Source organism: Sander lucioperca, chromosome 5 (genome assembly GCF_008315115.2).
Source record: "Sander lucioperca isolate FBNREF2018 chromosome 5, SLUC_FBN_1.2, whole genome shotgun sequence".
NCBI lineage: Eukaryota > Metazoa > Chordata > Actinopteri > Perciformes > Percidae > Sander > Sander lucioperca.
The window spans coordinates 23,349,862-23,364,802 of NC_050177.1; the positions used below are offsets into that span (position 1 = coordinate 23,349,862).

General features: G+C 41.2%; 1 protein-coding gene across 2 annotated transcripts in view; it reads right to left on the reverse strand.

Moving 5' to 3' along the window:
• Positions 1-9,205: 9,205 nt before the first annotated feature.
• The window catches only part of nectin3a (nectin cell adhesion molecule 3a), a 36,307-nt gene continuing 30,571 nt past the window's right edge, over positions 9,206-14,941 (reverse strand). For both annotated transcript variants that reach the window (XM_031297600.2, XM_031297599.2), the window contains exon 6: positions 9,206-13,345. In XM_031297600.2, the coding sequence (XP_031153460.1) occupies positions 12,690-13,345 (656 nt within the window). In that variant the 3' untranslated portion in view covers positions 9,206-12,689. The remainder of the gene's footprint in view (positions 13,346-14,941) is intronic.

Here is a 14,941-nt window from a genome sequence, read left to right on the forward strand (position 1 = left end):
TCAGCATGTATCCTTATTATCACACACACACACACACACACACACACACACACACACACACACACACACACACACACACACACACACACAAACTTATCTGAACAGCAAGCATTAACATGTGATTGGTCAGCGTGGGAGTAATTTGGAATCAGCGCCAATAAAGCCGAGTGTGCATGAAGGTTCAATCTGACAGGAAGGATAAAAAAGGTGGAACAAAAGTGTAATTTGTTGGAAATCCATCTCAACCTGACACCAAGCGGAGAACAGGATGAGGCCTTAGCAGCTTTTATCTAACAATTGCAGAAATGTAATGAAATTCAATCAACCTTTATTTTCCCTCCTGCTGGCAGAGACAGTGGAAACGTCTTGTTTTGTCTTCAGTTTTCAGTCTTCTATCCTTCCTCTGAAGCGGCGGGGGCAGCAGCCTCCAACTCCTGACCGTCGCTGCGTGAGCGCAGCGCTGGCCAGTGTTAAGTCTCAGTAATTAAGACTTCACGCTGTTCGACTTTAAAAGCTCCTAAATGGGCCTCCCGCCTCTCCTTGTTAAAATAAATTTATTCGATTTGACATGAGTTGGGCTTCACCTAATCCTTGCCTCTCATACAACACACGCCTATGTTGTGCTGGAACAATAGAGTTCCTTTCCTCCTTTTGTCTCTATCTGCTTTTGTCATCCTTGCTTCTGTATATGACCGTGGATGTGTTTAATTAAGTCAAAAGTGCCTCTGTTTTAGATGAGGGCATAGATAATTAGGAAGTCAAGTGGTCAATCATGGAACTATTGTAGGAAGAGAAAACAAGTCTGAGACAAACAGAAGGAACAGTAAATACTGTACTTTTTCCTACTGTACCAATCTTTGAAAATGATGGGTGATTTTTGTTTTTCAGTCCATTATACACTCAATGATCGAGCAAGGTTATTAATTCAGTTAAGTAAGTTAGGGTTTTATGACTGCTTAATTACCCCAAACCACAAATGTATTGAAATATGTAGTCAGGTCAACATGTTTAAAAATGCCAAAGCCTGTAGGTTTAGGGCCAGATTAACCCTCTAGCGGGCCCCGCTGCAAAAATAAGCTGTGGGTCCCTTTTGACCCACCGCATGTATTAGTTAGTGTTTAGTTTGTGGTAACTTTATGAAGCACAGATTTATTTAGGAATATGTCCAACAGAGGTCAAAACTCCAGCAACACTTGAAGTCTTACTTTATTATGAGACTAATGTGTTTGGCTTGTGGCCTTTCATCAGGGTCATCATGCAACTCATTACAAAGAACATTTAGATAAGAGAAAAAAACATTAAAGACAACCAGTTATATACATTCACATACATATTAACCAATGAGGTAAATGCCCTAGATAAACACAAGATGAAGTGAAATTATGAAGGTTTTAAAACTCCATACATTGATAAACATCTGAATACTATTAAGAAGTTGTGTATAATGAAATCTCAATCAGAAGGCCATTTATGTCAAAGAGGAGTGCGGAGACAATAAGACATTAAATATATGAAAAATATCTCTTAAAAAATCTTTAAAAACATATGAAAGAGCTACATGAAAGGAGACATGAAAATGTTTCGCATGGCAGAGAGATGTTTAACAATTTAATCGTTTAAACCTTTTTTTTTATTTATCTTGTCTTCTTGTTGACAGCTTTCCATAGTCCTGTTCCTAACATACAAGTATTATTATTAAGAACATGTTGCCAGAGAAATATAATGAATTTTCAGATTATAAATGCATTCATGCTTTCATGTAGCGTACCACAGTAAATTAGAGAGAAAGCACGTTGAAATGTCTTACTCCAGAGGGGGAAATGACAAGAAAAGGAAACAAAATGATAGTGTGCTTTTAAGAAAAAAAAAAACAATAAAATGTGCAAAAGATGTTAGTGGAGTCTGTGTTCCGAAAGAAAAACAAGCAGCAGGAACAGACTTTAACAGAATTAAAATATCTAAAATAAAATTGGCTAATATAACAATATAAGTCATGACATTAACAATGCTGTAATCATAATGCTATCTGCTATAGATGTGTACATTCTCTGCTTGCCCCTGCAGTAAACCAGAGCCATAAATCAGATATGCTAAGGCCGCGCTGATGTTGTTGTAACAAAAAAGCACATGTCCTGACTGTAAGCCTGAGTCCTGCTGATACATCATCCAGCCGAACAGCTGAGTGTGACAGGCTCATCTGTCCCAATCAGGAGAGGTCTGCTTGTTAGATAAAAGACTCCAAGGCTGCAAAACAAAGGTAGCAAACACAAATCATAGCTAAACAGACGTTTAAAACATTATAAAATCCAAACGTTGACTGATTCATAATAAGCTGAGCTTGCAGGGCTTAATGTGAGGTGAGGTTTTACGGCCACTCATTTGCTCCAAGGACTTGGAACTATCAACAACCAGCCTCCGGTGGTGGTCTGCTGGCTGCTGAGCGCTGACACCGGGGCAGGCAGCATTCACAGGACGAGAGCCGTCACGTGCACTAACGCACACAGCTGGTGGTAGCAGAGAGTGGATGGCTGGACCGGCTGTCAGACTGCATCCACACGAACCAATGTCCAACTGTTCACAGGAAGCATGCAGAGGGGAGTGTTGGGTGTCTGGTCGGCCAGATTATATGTCGCTTCTTAGGCCTTGTGTTAGTCGCAGACTGACAGACACAAGCAGGTGAAGGAAACAGAGCTTTAACACTAAAAATAACAACGGAGAGTAGAAGACATGCAGACAGACACACACACAAGTCCCTGAAAGTGATAGATGGGGGAATTCTTATGTCAATATGAAGCATTTTTTAGAAGCGTGGCTCCAGGAATGGCATCGGCGGTCGGTCAGTCGGTCGCTCCACCACTTTGGTCCAGGCGGAAATATCTGTTGGATGGATTTCCATGAAATTTTGTACGGACATTCATGTCCCAAAGAGGATGAATCCTAATGACTTTAGTGATCCCCTGACTCTTCCTCCATTCTAGCACCATTATGAGGTTGACACCTGTGGTTCAGAGTGAAAGATCTAGACTTTTTTTGGATAGATTAAAAGGAAATTTGCTACCAATATTCAAGGTCCTTGGGGATCACCAACGATGGTAATTCCCTGACTTTTCCTCTGGCTCCTCCAGCAGGTCAACATTTTAACAATGAAATATCTCAACATTTACTGATATAATTGTCACAAAATTGTGTGTACAGACATTCATGGTTCCCAAACAATGGATTGGAATTACTTTTGTGATCCTGTGACTTTTGCTGTAGCGCCACCAGCAGGTTGACATGTTTGGTTCAGGGTGAAATGTCTGGGCAACTATTGGATAGATTGTCATTCAACTTAGAAAGGGTATTCATGGTTCCCAGAGGCTGAATTGTAAAAACTTTCATCTCCTGATTTCTCCTCTAGTGCCATGAGGTCAACTTTTAAATTTGTCCAATTATGACTAAATATCAGCCTCAGCTCTGATATATGTGTTTAGTGCTCATATATTAGAATGCTAACATGCTAAACTAAGAATGCTAGAATGGATGGTCTGGAGGTACGAGCAAAGGCATGACCTGCCCTATACTGCCTCTGAATGGCTTACCCTGAATGACGCTTGCGTTGCGTTACGATTTTGAGGTGACACATTCCAGAACGCATCGATGCATCAAATCGATCTTCCGTAGCTCAAAGCGTCTGTGTTTGCGTACTTGCATTCGCGTACTTGCGTTCGCGTACTTGAGTTTGCGTACTTGCGTTTGCATACTTGCGTTCGTAGTTGCGTGGACCATGTTACTGCCCTAAGTCTTGTTAAATGCACAATGTAAACTTCCTCCAGGCGCCACCCATATTTTTCCAGCATGTATAAAGTTGCAGGTCCAGTCCATTCCTTTAACCTGCTCCATTCAATTGTGTGTTGTTTCCTTTTTATACAGCCTACGAACATTTCCCAGGGAACATTGCATTGTTTTGCTGGGATTAAAATTCACTGGAGATTATATCTGCTCCAGCACTGCAGAACAATGCTAGGGGATGTGGGGTCTCCTTGTCACGGCCCAGTAAGATGGCTGCCCACCCATTCTGATCAGAGCCTGTGGCATGTCATGAGCCCAATTAGTACCTGATCCATAAGAAAAACTCAGAGCCTCATTTGTAAAACCGTAACTGTCTACCCCTTGCACTCCCAACATGTGTGTGTTTTTGTCTTTAAAGGTACCTGTTACAGTAGTGGGCGGCAGAGATGGTCAGTCTGCCAAAAGGAAGAGCAATCCTATGGATGTTTTCTTACCGTTCTCACTACCCTATCTGTATGCTTACACCTTATTTATTAGGCCACAGAGAAAACCACTCTATCATTCCAGTTTAATTTCACATTGTGCAATAAGATATGCTGCTCTCAGTAGTTTTCTTTAAACTGTCTCTGGAAAACTTTCTGAGTCAGCAGAGAGAAACGCAGCGCTTCAGAGCAGCAAGCTTTTCCACGGCGGCAGAGCGAGCTGGGAACACAGGATCTGATCTGTGAATGGGCCTCAGTGCAATCTAGAGCAACAATGTGGCTCATCACTGAAAACCTTCATTGTCTTTGCTCTCGGGTCTCAGAGGAGTCTCTGCACAAAGAGGGTTTTGTTACGGTGCCCAACCTCTCGGCATTCAATCTGCAAACAAGTCAAATTCCCTGCTTAAAGGTGATGCATGTAGGAGGGTTTATAAACAAGTCATGATTCAGATAAGAGCTATTTCTCACTTTGGCTGTGGTGAGATGTTTTATCAGAAACATTTGATAAGTATTTCTGCATGTGATAAAAAATAAACCTACAGGAAGTATTTTCAACACTGCAGCATGAAGCAGATAGTTGAGACAGTTTGCATCTTGTCATATCTGTGATACACTGCATCATTTAAATGCTCCCACTGTACATCAGTACATCACAATGAAAACCCTACACTTGTGGCTTGTAAATCACAAAAGGCAGTGTGAAACGGCAGTAGTCTGCAGACAGAGCAGAGGCCACGGGCTTTTTCTAGCTCCATTCTTCATGGTTTTTGTGTTGTTTTTTTTTTTTTTTTTGTTTTTTTTTACAAACCTTGAAAGAGGAATGGAAAGGTTAATTTTACTGTTTGTTTTTGTTTGAATTGCTTGGACTTTGTATTTCATATATACTGTATATATAGCAAATAAAGTATTGAAAAACAATGAAAGAAAAACTAAAGATTAGCCTGAGACTTGCTCTGCTTTATGCCATAATCTAAAAATAAAACTGTTGACAAAACATCTCAATAATCCTTTTAGTAGCTGTCTGATGTTCAAGGTTCCTCAGCAGAAAGAGTTTGCCCAATTGTCATCGTGAAATGTGTAGAAAAATCTGTCTCTTTAGTCAAGTCAAGTCAAGTGGGTTTTATTGTCATTTCAACCATATACACTGTATATAGGGAAACAAAACCGTTTCACCATGGATCAAGTGGTGTTACACATTTAAAATATATGAAAACAACATTATATACAAACGAAATTCGAGACAGGCTACATTTAGTGCACACACATTATAGACTTTACATAAAGTGCAATTACTACTTAAAGTAGAGCATTTAAGACAGACAAGGGACAGGACAGACAACAGACAACAGAAGACAGGGCATAAGTAGACTTGTAACAGAGCATTGATTGAGGTAGGATATATATATATATAGAGTTTTAGCAGCATAAAAAAAGGTGCAGGAGTGCATTTCAGTTCTGTGTAAAAAATTGGAATCATATTTTGTTGTTCAACAGTCTGACTGCTTGAGGGAAGAGCAACTAAATGCTCCACTATGTTCATCAGCTAGTTACTACATTTGTCTGCTGTTTGGTGCTGAGCAGGTATATAATAAGTAAATAATTAATTCATAATTAAAAATAAATAATAATCTTATAAAAATGAAATAAAACATCTGCTTCTCACTATTCTCTCATAAAGGGACACCACTGTAGTCGCCGCCACCGTGGCTGCTGCCCTGAAGCCTCACACACTTCACACCGAGAAGAGGGCCAGCGAGGCCGCAGGCCATGTGACAACATTTTTGTTGGAACTGCTCCGCACTCTCCCACCCTCTGCAGCATTTCATTATTTCCAAACCCATGAGCTCAAACAATTTGTCTGTTGAGCTCAGTCAGCTGTGGCCTTTGAAGTGAGCTCCCCGGTGCTGCGTTCGTGTTCATTAGCTGACAATCAGTGTTTTTGGAGAGGAGAAGGAGGAGGAGGATGGTAGGAGCACAAAATAGAAGTGGCAACCTCTCTTTTTATTTCTCCAGTGTGAATTAATAAATCATGAAAGGTGACAAAAGAAAACAACACCGCCGGTACTCTGGCAGTGAAGAAGAAAACAGCCATTTTTACAAGAATAGTTTCTAAAAGTTCAAGCTTGATGCAGAAACCCCTCTAGACTTTAACATCTTTGGGTGGGGTCTTAAAGAATGTTGAAAGGACCCGCTGCTGTTTTATGAGGAAACAAAACTAAACACATTTGCTGACAGATTCATTAAGTGCGAGAAAATGCCCCTGCAGCCATCTGCCAAAGACGAATAAAGGAAAAAAGGAGAGGTAACCCAAGCCCACCAACACAGCCTTATTTACCCCACACTGCCTGCACAAACATGCAGATGGTAGCAGTGATGGATTAGACCGGGGTCATCCCAGTCAGGCAACACCATGACAATAAAGTGAGTGCTTTTGGGCCGGGGTGACGTGGCCGCTGAAGTGATGAAAGTGAAGTCCAAGAAGGGAGATTTCTGCCCAACATGCCACAGGAGATTAAGTATCTGGTTTCTCCTCCTGCTCTTAATCTGGACCAGAGGGGGAGATTGTCACTTTGCTAAACAACACATAGTGATAGTGTTCCTATCACCTCCAAAGCCAGGTTAACACTGGGGATTAAACACAGGCACTTAGAGTGGAAGGGCTTGGATTAGGGGTGCCATTGTAAATTCCTTTGTAAATGCCTTGAGGGCATAATATCAGTGTTATAAGTTGACAATATTCAAGGAGACATCTAACTCTCTGAGGACTGATGGATGACAGGAGGGAGTTGTGGGTGGTCAGCAGCCGTCCGGCCCATGCAGGTGTGACAGAAAGAAAACGGCAGCCTCACTTGCTTCCCTCTATGAACCGGTGATGAAGAGGGTGCTGAGTTAGACAGGATGGAGAGCTGTGTGAAATGGGTCAGTTAGTTCCTATCACAGGTGTGGACAGTGGAAGAGGCTGAAGGTGACAGAGACTGATGGCCACTGGTCTAAAAGACTGAAACATCTTACCTACATACTTTGTATGACAGAGAAGAATCTATCTATCTATCTATCTATCTATCTATCTATCTATCTAATCTATCTATCTATCTATCTATCTATCTATCTTCCAGTCATCCATCCATCCATCCATCCACCTACGTACCTACCTACCTACCTACTAGAGCCGATTTTTTTCCCTAAAAAACTCGATTTACGATTTGATTCGATTTCCCCCCCCCCCTTCCATTTAAAACAAAATAACTGCGAACTGTAAATATATTTTAAAAATATATATTTATTGTATTTAATTAAAGTGCATCAACATAAACAAAATTGCAAAGGCAAATCCTTTCTCTAACTGAAAAGTCACTGTGCAACAAAGATTCTTAAACATCCAAATTATTTATACTGTATTTGGATTGAGCTAATAAAACAACAAAAAATCCTGAGGTAACTCTTAGTTGAATTGAACATGTAAACAGTAACAAAATAGTAAATAGTAAAAAATGTAATTGCATTTTAAACATTCTTTGCAAGGAAAATGAGCTTATCAACAGCAGGCTTGAGGCAAGCTCGGTGACAGGTGACAATACCCCCACCCACACTAAAGACCCTCTCCGATGGGGCACTAGTTGCTGGAATGACTTGTGAAGTTGGGCTACTTGTGGCTAGGTACTGTATATCGAACGTCCAAAACTTTCAGCATGTTGTTAAACCCTCTCTTCTCAACAGAGTAAACTGGCAGCATATCCGTAGCTATGTAGAGGGTAATTGCCTCCGTTATGGCTTTCCACCTTGCCACGCTCTTCTCATACGGTACACTGTTTGAAAAGCTTTGTTGAAGAGTTGTTTGCTTTGCGCCGCAGGGAGCGTGCTACGGAAACCCTGAAGGAAGATTTGGCGAATGCAAAATGTATGTACGCTATACTGAAAAAAAATCTAAAAAAATCGATTTTTTGAAAATATGAATCGATTTGACCTACCAACTCGATTTTTAAATCAAATCGATTTTTTTCCCAGCCCTACTACCTACCTATCTATCTATCTATCTATCTATCTATATATATATATATATAATTTTTATTTTTCAAACCCTGCAATTAACTATTGCTTTTTACTATCAATCTGTCAACTTTGGTTAACTGAGGTTCCATGGTGACGTATTAAGTTTGCTTGTTTTGTCCATGCAACAGCCCAAACATATTCAAATTACAGCGATATCAAACTCCTCATATTTATTACCAAATAATTGAATTTTCCTAGCAAGGGATTGTAAGTGAAACAAAATGCTACGCACGAGATGCAGCTGAAAACCCTGGAAGAAATCTAGCAAGTGGAAGTTGAGTTAAGATTTGTTGTATTTATTAGACTAATGGTTTGATCTCGTGTAGCTGCCATTGTTGTCCTGACGTTAAAATCATTTTTTGACAGACTTTTTAGCACTTTTTAAGGACTTCTCGTCGATGTTGACCTTTAAAACAGCAGACGACAAAACAATCTCATCTCAAGGTCCATTTAGTATAGCTTTCCTGACTTACTGAATGAGATGATGAAAGCACCTACAAATCAATGACAACTGGGAAAACTCCATCTGCTGAAAAGGTTTGTGGGATACGATCGAAAGCTCCAGAACAGCTACGCTACTAAATGGACCTTGTGGTGAGACTGTTTTGTCGACTAGTCTTTCCAAGGTAAAGAATTAACTTTCGATCTTAATTGTAACATTGATGTTTTGCAAGTATTAGTGCTAGTTATATACATACTATCAATACATATACATATACTGTAAATTGCTTTTTGTAATTTAGTCCTCCCCTGTACCTATCTGTAAAGCTTTCAATAGATATAGCCAATCTAAAATATTATATTAACACAGTATTCATCTAAAGAAAAAAACTGATGTAAATTAAAGAACTTCATAAAGGAAAATAAAAATGTCCTCTCTGAAAGCAGAATCCCAGGACACGTTTGAGTGCAATAATGAAGGTCTTTTAATGCAAACAAAGGAACAGAATACAATCTACCGCACTTTCATCTGATTCCTGTGAGACATAAATCATTCAAACAACAACATACAAAATAATTGGTCAGAAACAGAAAATGCAGTACGTCATCATGAGACAGGAGCTCCTCCAACACACATCAGACAAACTAATACTCTGTGAAAATTACAGACCTCATACAAAAAATAAGATTTTTTTTTCAATAATAAAAAAACAGCCAGCATATTTACAGGACAATATTTTCTATGAATCTGGCTTGCCTAAATTCCCAGTGAAACTTTACTTAATACAATTGTCTCAGTAACGAACTTGTTACATGTGTCCTTTCAAAGTGTATAAGGCATGACAATTAACCTCGTCTATTCTGATGTCTTGATAACAGATCATTTTAAATATCAAGATGGAAGATGTATTAACGGACCAGTCAGTCCTCCTCTTTATTGATATCAATATCCTTTATATTAATGCTTGTCATTTTTCAAAGTTTCTGTGCATTGCTCAGCCCGTCTAAGGCACCAACTATTCAGTAGGGGAGTCCAGAAAAAACTACATGAGCATATAAATCAAACAGCTAATCCTACACTAACCTATTAGCCTTATGTACATGTATATAAACATTAGTGATGAGAAATAATGAACGTAGTAGGTACCAAATAACTTAATATACATGCAACCAGTTGGTGAGTGATCCAAAAGGATAAAGGACTTTACAAAACATTCATCACTTCAGCTCATTTTGCTTTTGTCAAACAGTTGTTGGAGACTGAAAGAAAAAGATGGTTTTCAGAGCAGAGACAGCAGCTTGCATGGAGCGACTTTAGCAAATAAGAAACAAGTCGGCAGCCATGAATCAGCCATAGTATGAAAAATGTGTATATATCACAGAGTTTGAGCACTTTAGTTGCCAAGTGAAAAAAGAAAAAGAAAAAAAGAAGTTAATTAAAAAGCTGAAGGTTTAAGGCGAGGACTGCTCTCTGAATGTGGGCTGCAGTGGCAGATGTGTGGCGGCTGGGTGCGTGTGCACCACGATGAGAGTGGGAGAGAGATTAAAGTAGTTTATTCTCAGACATCTAAACCTTTCGACCAAAGCCCTGGCATGGGAACACCAGGGTGGAGAAGGGTTAAAAAAAAATAAAGAGAAAATGTGCACCCACAATCTATAAAACCCCAATAAGAAAGAAGACCTCACAAAATACCCCCCCCCCCTGTCCTGACTGTAATACACAAATATGGTTCCTTCTTCTAGCAACAAACACCCTGATTGACTAAACAGGGATCTTTCCAAAAAGGGTTACGCTTTCCCTTTCATGTGAGGCCACTTTGATCCATGTATCATTCCTGAGGAAAAAAAACCCAGAATCTCTAAGTGGAAAAGAGTAAGGTCAAATCAAGCAGTGAAAGATGAGATCATTCATGATGTCAACTCTTTTGTTTTAACTGAACGTCACTAGGTTTGTTGTTTGTAGCGGAAAAAAAAATCCCTTTGGGAGCCATTACACAGACAGCTCTAACCTACATGGTTCTTAAACAGATTTTTTCACTCATGGATTAAATTTCTAGTTTCCATGATCGCTGTATATCCTCAGAGGAGCGGCTGAGGAGCCAAACCCCAACATTACAGCCTGTTCTGTGATCAGTAGTGATGTCAGCCGCACACAATGTTTCCAACTGGGCTGCGAGGTATTCGCACAATCATACTTCAAACATACAAATTAAAGCTAAGGGATCAGTTTATCAGTGCCCCCTTTTTCTGTGCACAGGCCTTTTTTTGTTTGTTGCTAATTTACCATCATGAATCACAGCGCGGAGTGTCGAGCGGGAGCAGCGAAACTGTTGGTGGTGTATGGAGCCACATAATATCCGATGATGACAGCTGTGATAGTCACATCTGGTATTTATAACTCATTGCTTTGATCCCATGTTTAAAATAAAAACTATAATGACCAATTGGTGTTTGTGTGCAGACAGAAATCAGAGGATACAGAGGAGGGAAAATGGGAAAGACAGCGATGCAGCCTGTTATCATGGCTAAGTGGAGAGGGCCAAAGCCTGGTAGGCTTCCTTTGATGTTTACTGTAATAACAGAGTTGTGCTTTTTTACTGCAAGGAAGTGACTGGATTAACACATTTCAATAATGATAATAGTGTATTTGGTAAAGTTATAAACCTTCAGATTTTCATAAAAAAAAAAAAACATTGTTGATACTGTTTATGGTAGGCATTTTTTTCTGGAGTATTTATCTCTCTATAGTTTTTATTAGTAGTGGCAGAGTCTGCCATTCCCACACTAGATTGCCTTCCTAAACTTGAGGGATTCAGAGAAAACAATGCATGCATGCATGTGATCCAGTTCAGGGTGGCTTTTATTGTCAAGCAACCACAGGAAATGGAAAGTATTTGTCACTGCAGTTAGCACTGAACGCAATCGTTCATCACAAATGCACCTACAAAGCATGACAACTGTAATGACAACTGTAATTTTCTGCATTTGTTTTGTCGGCGGACTATTTTAAATTTTTTTAACAAGATTCACCAGTTGCTCCTCTTGTAAAAGTAGCTGCTCAATGAGTGTTTGCTGCGGTATTAAACCACACGTGCTGTCACTACGGTAACCACGGGAGAGATATCTGTAAAATAAATAAGCTGAACTGAAGCTAAAAGTAAAAGTACTTCCACAGGGAGTGGCCTCTCTCTGTCAGCTGACAGGCAGACTGAAGATAAGCCGAGTTTGAGAAAGCCACTGGAGAACTAAGCAGAGGTTTACAAGAGGTTTTTCTTTGTAATGTACTAGCATCAGTCAGTTTGTTTGTCAGTGTAATTCTCCCTTTTATTCACGTGACTGACAAACCTTCCCTTTTACTTGATAATACATCTTGTTTTTAAACAACACATGCAATATAATTTGCTTTAAATACTAGTTGCAGCCATGATAAACATTTCAACAGTATGAAAACGCCGTAAGCAATCAAGAGACCATTTTGAAAAATGCCACAGAAGTTGGAAGGTTTTATGAGAGTAGAGCTCAGTCGGTCAGGGATATAAATACTTCACTAACAAGGGCCTGAACACCTGACCTGTGTTAAAGACACAAACAAGCAGAATACAAAACCTCATTCACATCCATCCAAACTTCACTGTATGCCAAAGCCTTTTAAGCCTGATAATACCAGCCACAGATATATCACTGAGGCGTTCCAACGTATTTGTAGCTCCTTGAAAAGCTACAAAAGTGTAATACAATCCACATACACGTCCTTAAGGTTAAGTGGTTACAATCAAGGCAGAGCAGTATTGTTCAAAGAGCTCGTTGTGTAACTGAGCTGAGAAATTGTATTCATCCTTTAACTGAAATAACACCTTTAACAATATTTATATCTGTCACTTGTTAAATCGTTCTCAGTCAGCCGTTTGAATTTCGTCTGTTTTTTTTTTTCCTTCGCTCTTCCCCTCAAACATACCACTCCCTGCGTGAGATCACAGATCCGTCCATGTGGGACACGTAGTCGCTGTCTGTACCATTTTCATAGCAGTCCTCCGGGAGGTAGGGGGAGCCGTTGGCCACTATGGTGCTGTGCACAGGAGGCCCGCAGGGGTGCATGTTCTGGGTGTTGTAGTGATCTGGGTAGTAGTTTCCCTCCTTGAGGCCCTGGTGGACCTCGCCCCTGTCGGCCCAGTCGTCCCTATCCTTGTGGTCGGGGATGTAGTCGGGGTAAATGATGTCTCCGCCCAGTTTGGGTTTCAGCTCTTGGCTGCCTTTGCTCGTCTTGTCCCCGTAGACCTCCTGCAGCTCGTGCGGCTGCAGCACGTCCAGCTGGGACTCCTTCTGCATGTCTGAGGGTCCCAGGTACTGTTTGGTGTAGTAGTCTCCTCGGAAGGTCCTGCGCTGTCGCATGAAGCAAGCCCCGCCGAGGATCAGCAAGAGAATCAGGAATAAAACGCCGCCTACGGCCCCGCCGATGATAGTGCCCAGGCTGCTGTCGGGTAGGGATGCCAGGGTCGGGGAGGTAAACAGGGCTATCCGCTGGTCTGCGGCGGTGCCGGATCCAGAGGTGTCGCGGAGAAGCGATGCAGTGGTGCTGGGGCCGGCTGTGGTGGGGGGAGGATCTGCAAAGCGAACATGTGATGAAAAGATTTAAACAGAGAGGAGACACAGCAGATGGAGTGAGGAATCATAAAAATGAAGAAGGGGGAAAAAAGACCGCACTTTATGTTCTGAAACGACTGGCAAAGCAAGTGTGAATGGTTTTTAGATTAATTTATAGCAACACTGTACAGTGTGGAACAGAGGCATGCCTCTCCTGAGACTAAAGCATCTGTTGAAAGCTGTGCTGTAGAGCAAAAAAGAAGGAAATGAGAGGGGCAGAAAGAGGTTAAGTGTTAAATGTCATTGTGTGTGTGTGTGTGTGTGTGTGTGTGTGTGTGTGTGTGTGCATGAGAGAAAGACAGAGAGGGATAGGAGGACAGAGAACATGCACTCATGAGCATCTGACTGAGCGTGATTGGCTCTCCCCCCTTTCTTTCTAAAGCCTTGCTGTGGGGAAGTCATGTGAGAAGATGAAACGCCGTGTGATCGATGTGAGGTTCCTGCATCTGATTTGTCCTCCGGTGGCCGGCGTTTGTGATAGCAGCCAGAGTCAGAGAGGAAAGGATAAGTGTCTCCATTTTGACCTGCAGCCTCTGGGGCTAAGAGCAGCCTGATACCACTAGTCGATCTCTGCACAGGCACATCAAAGGCCTGACTATGAAGCAATAGGACTCGCACTAATAGAGGTCAGCATCTCCACACGGTTTTTAGGTACTAGTTATCAAAACCGGATTCTCCGTGAACTGTAATAATTTTCCACAATTTGTGTAACTGAGTAAGAGTGTAATTACCTGCAATGATACACCGTGTGTGAGCCTGAGGATCAGGGCTCAAGTAAAAAGCATGAGAGAGGATAATGGAGACGGCTCAAGGTCAGTGAACTGATGTACTGGCAATTGTCTCCTTCGTCAGTCACTATCAATCCCACCCTGCAGCGCAACATTTTGAACTTGTGTAGTTATTATGAGCATCTGCAACCATGTAGCTGATGATCCGACGAGCAGCCAAAAGCCACAAGGCTGCACAGACAACAGGGAATGTGAAACAGCTACACCGAGCAGCCACGAAGGGGGGAGGGAATATAGCTGAGCTCAACCTGGCTATCTCCACGGGTGGTGGAAGAGAGAGGCCGCATCCCCGAGTCGTAATATTTGATAAGAGAAGCAAGATAATTGCTCAGTGCAAGTCCATCCTGGACAGGATGTCAGCTGTGCTTTGGTTTGGAGCAGGACTCCAAACCAGGCGTGTACACAGATGGAGTCTGACAGCCTTTTGAGGGGGGCCCTTCTCCAGCGCTTTCCTCTGAACAGTGATAAACTAAAAGGATTGTGTGTGTTAGCGGAGTACACGTCCAAAAGCAGCAGTTGCTTTGTTTGGAAAAGGATTAAAAAGGAGCAGAGGAGAAATGAAAACAAAAAGAGATGCAGAGTTCTCAGGATCCACGCCCCTGACTTTGCAATAATGAACTCAAGTAGCAAAGCATGGACAGACACAGGGAGCAGACGGGAGTACTTTAGTATCCTGTGAGTTTTTCTGACAAGGATTCATGTCAATGAATCAACAGCATTCAACTAGCTGGCTATTAGTTTGAATCCATGACATTTTGTAATTAAACT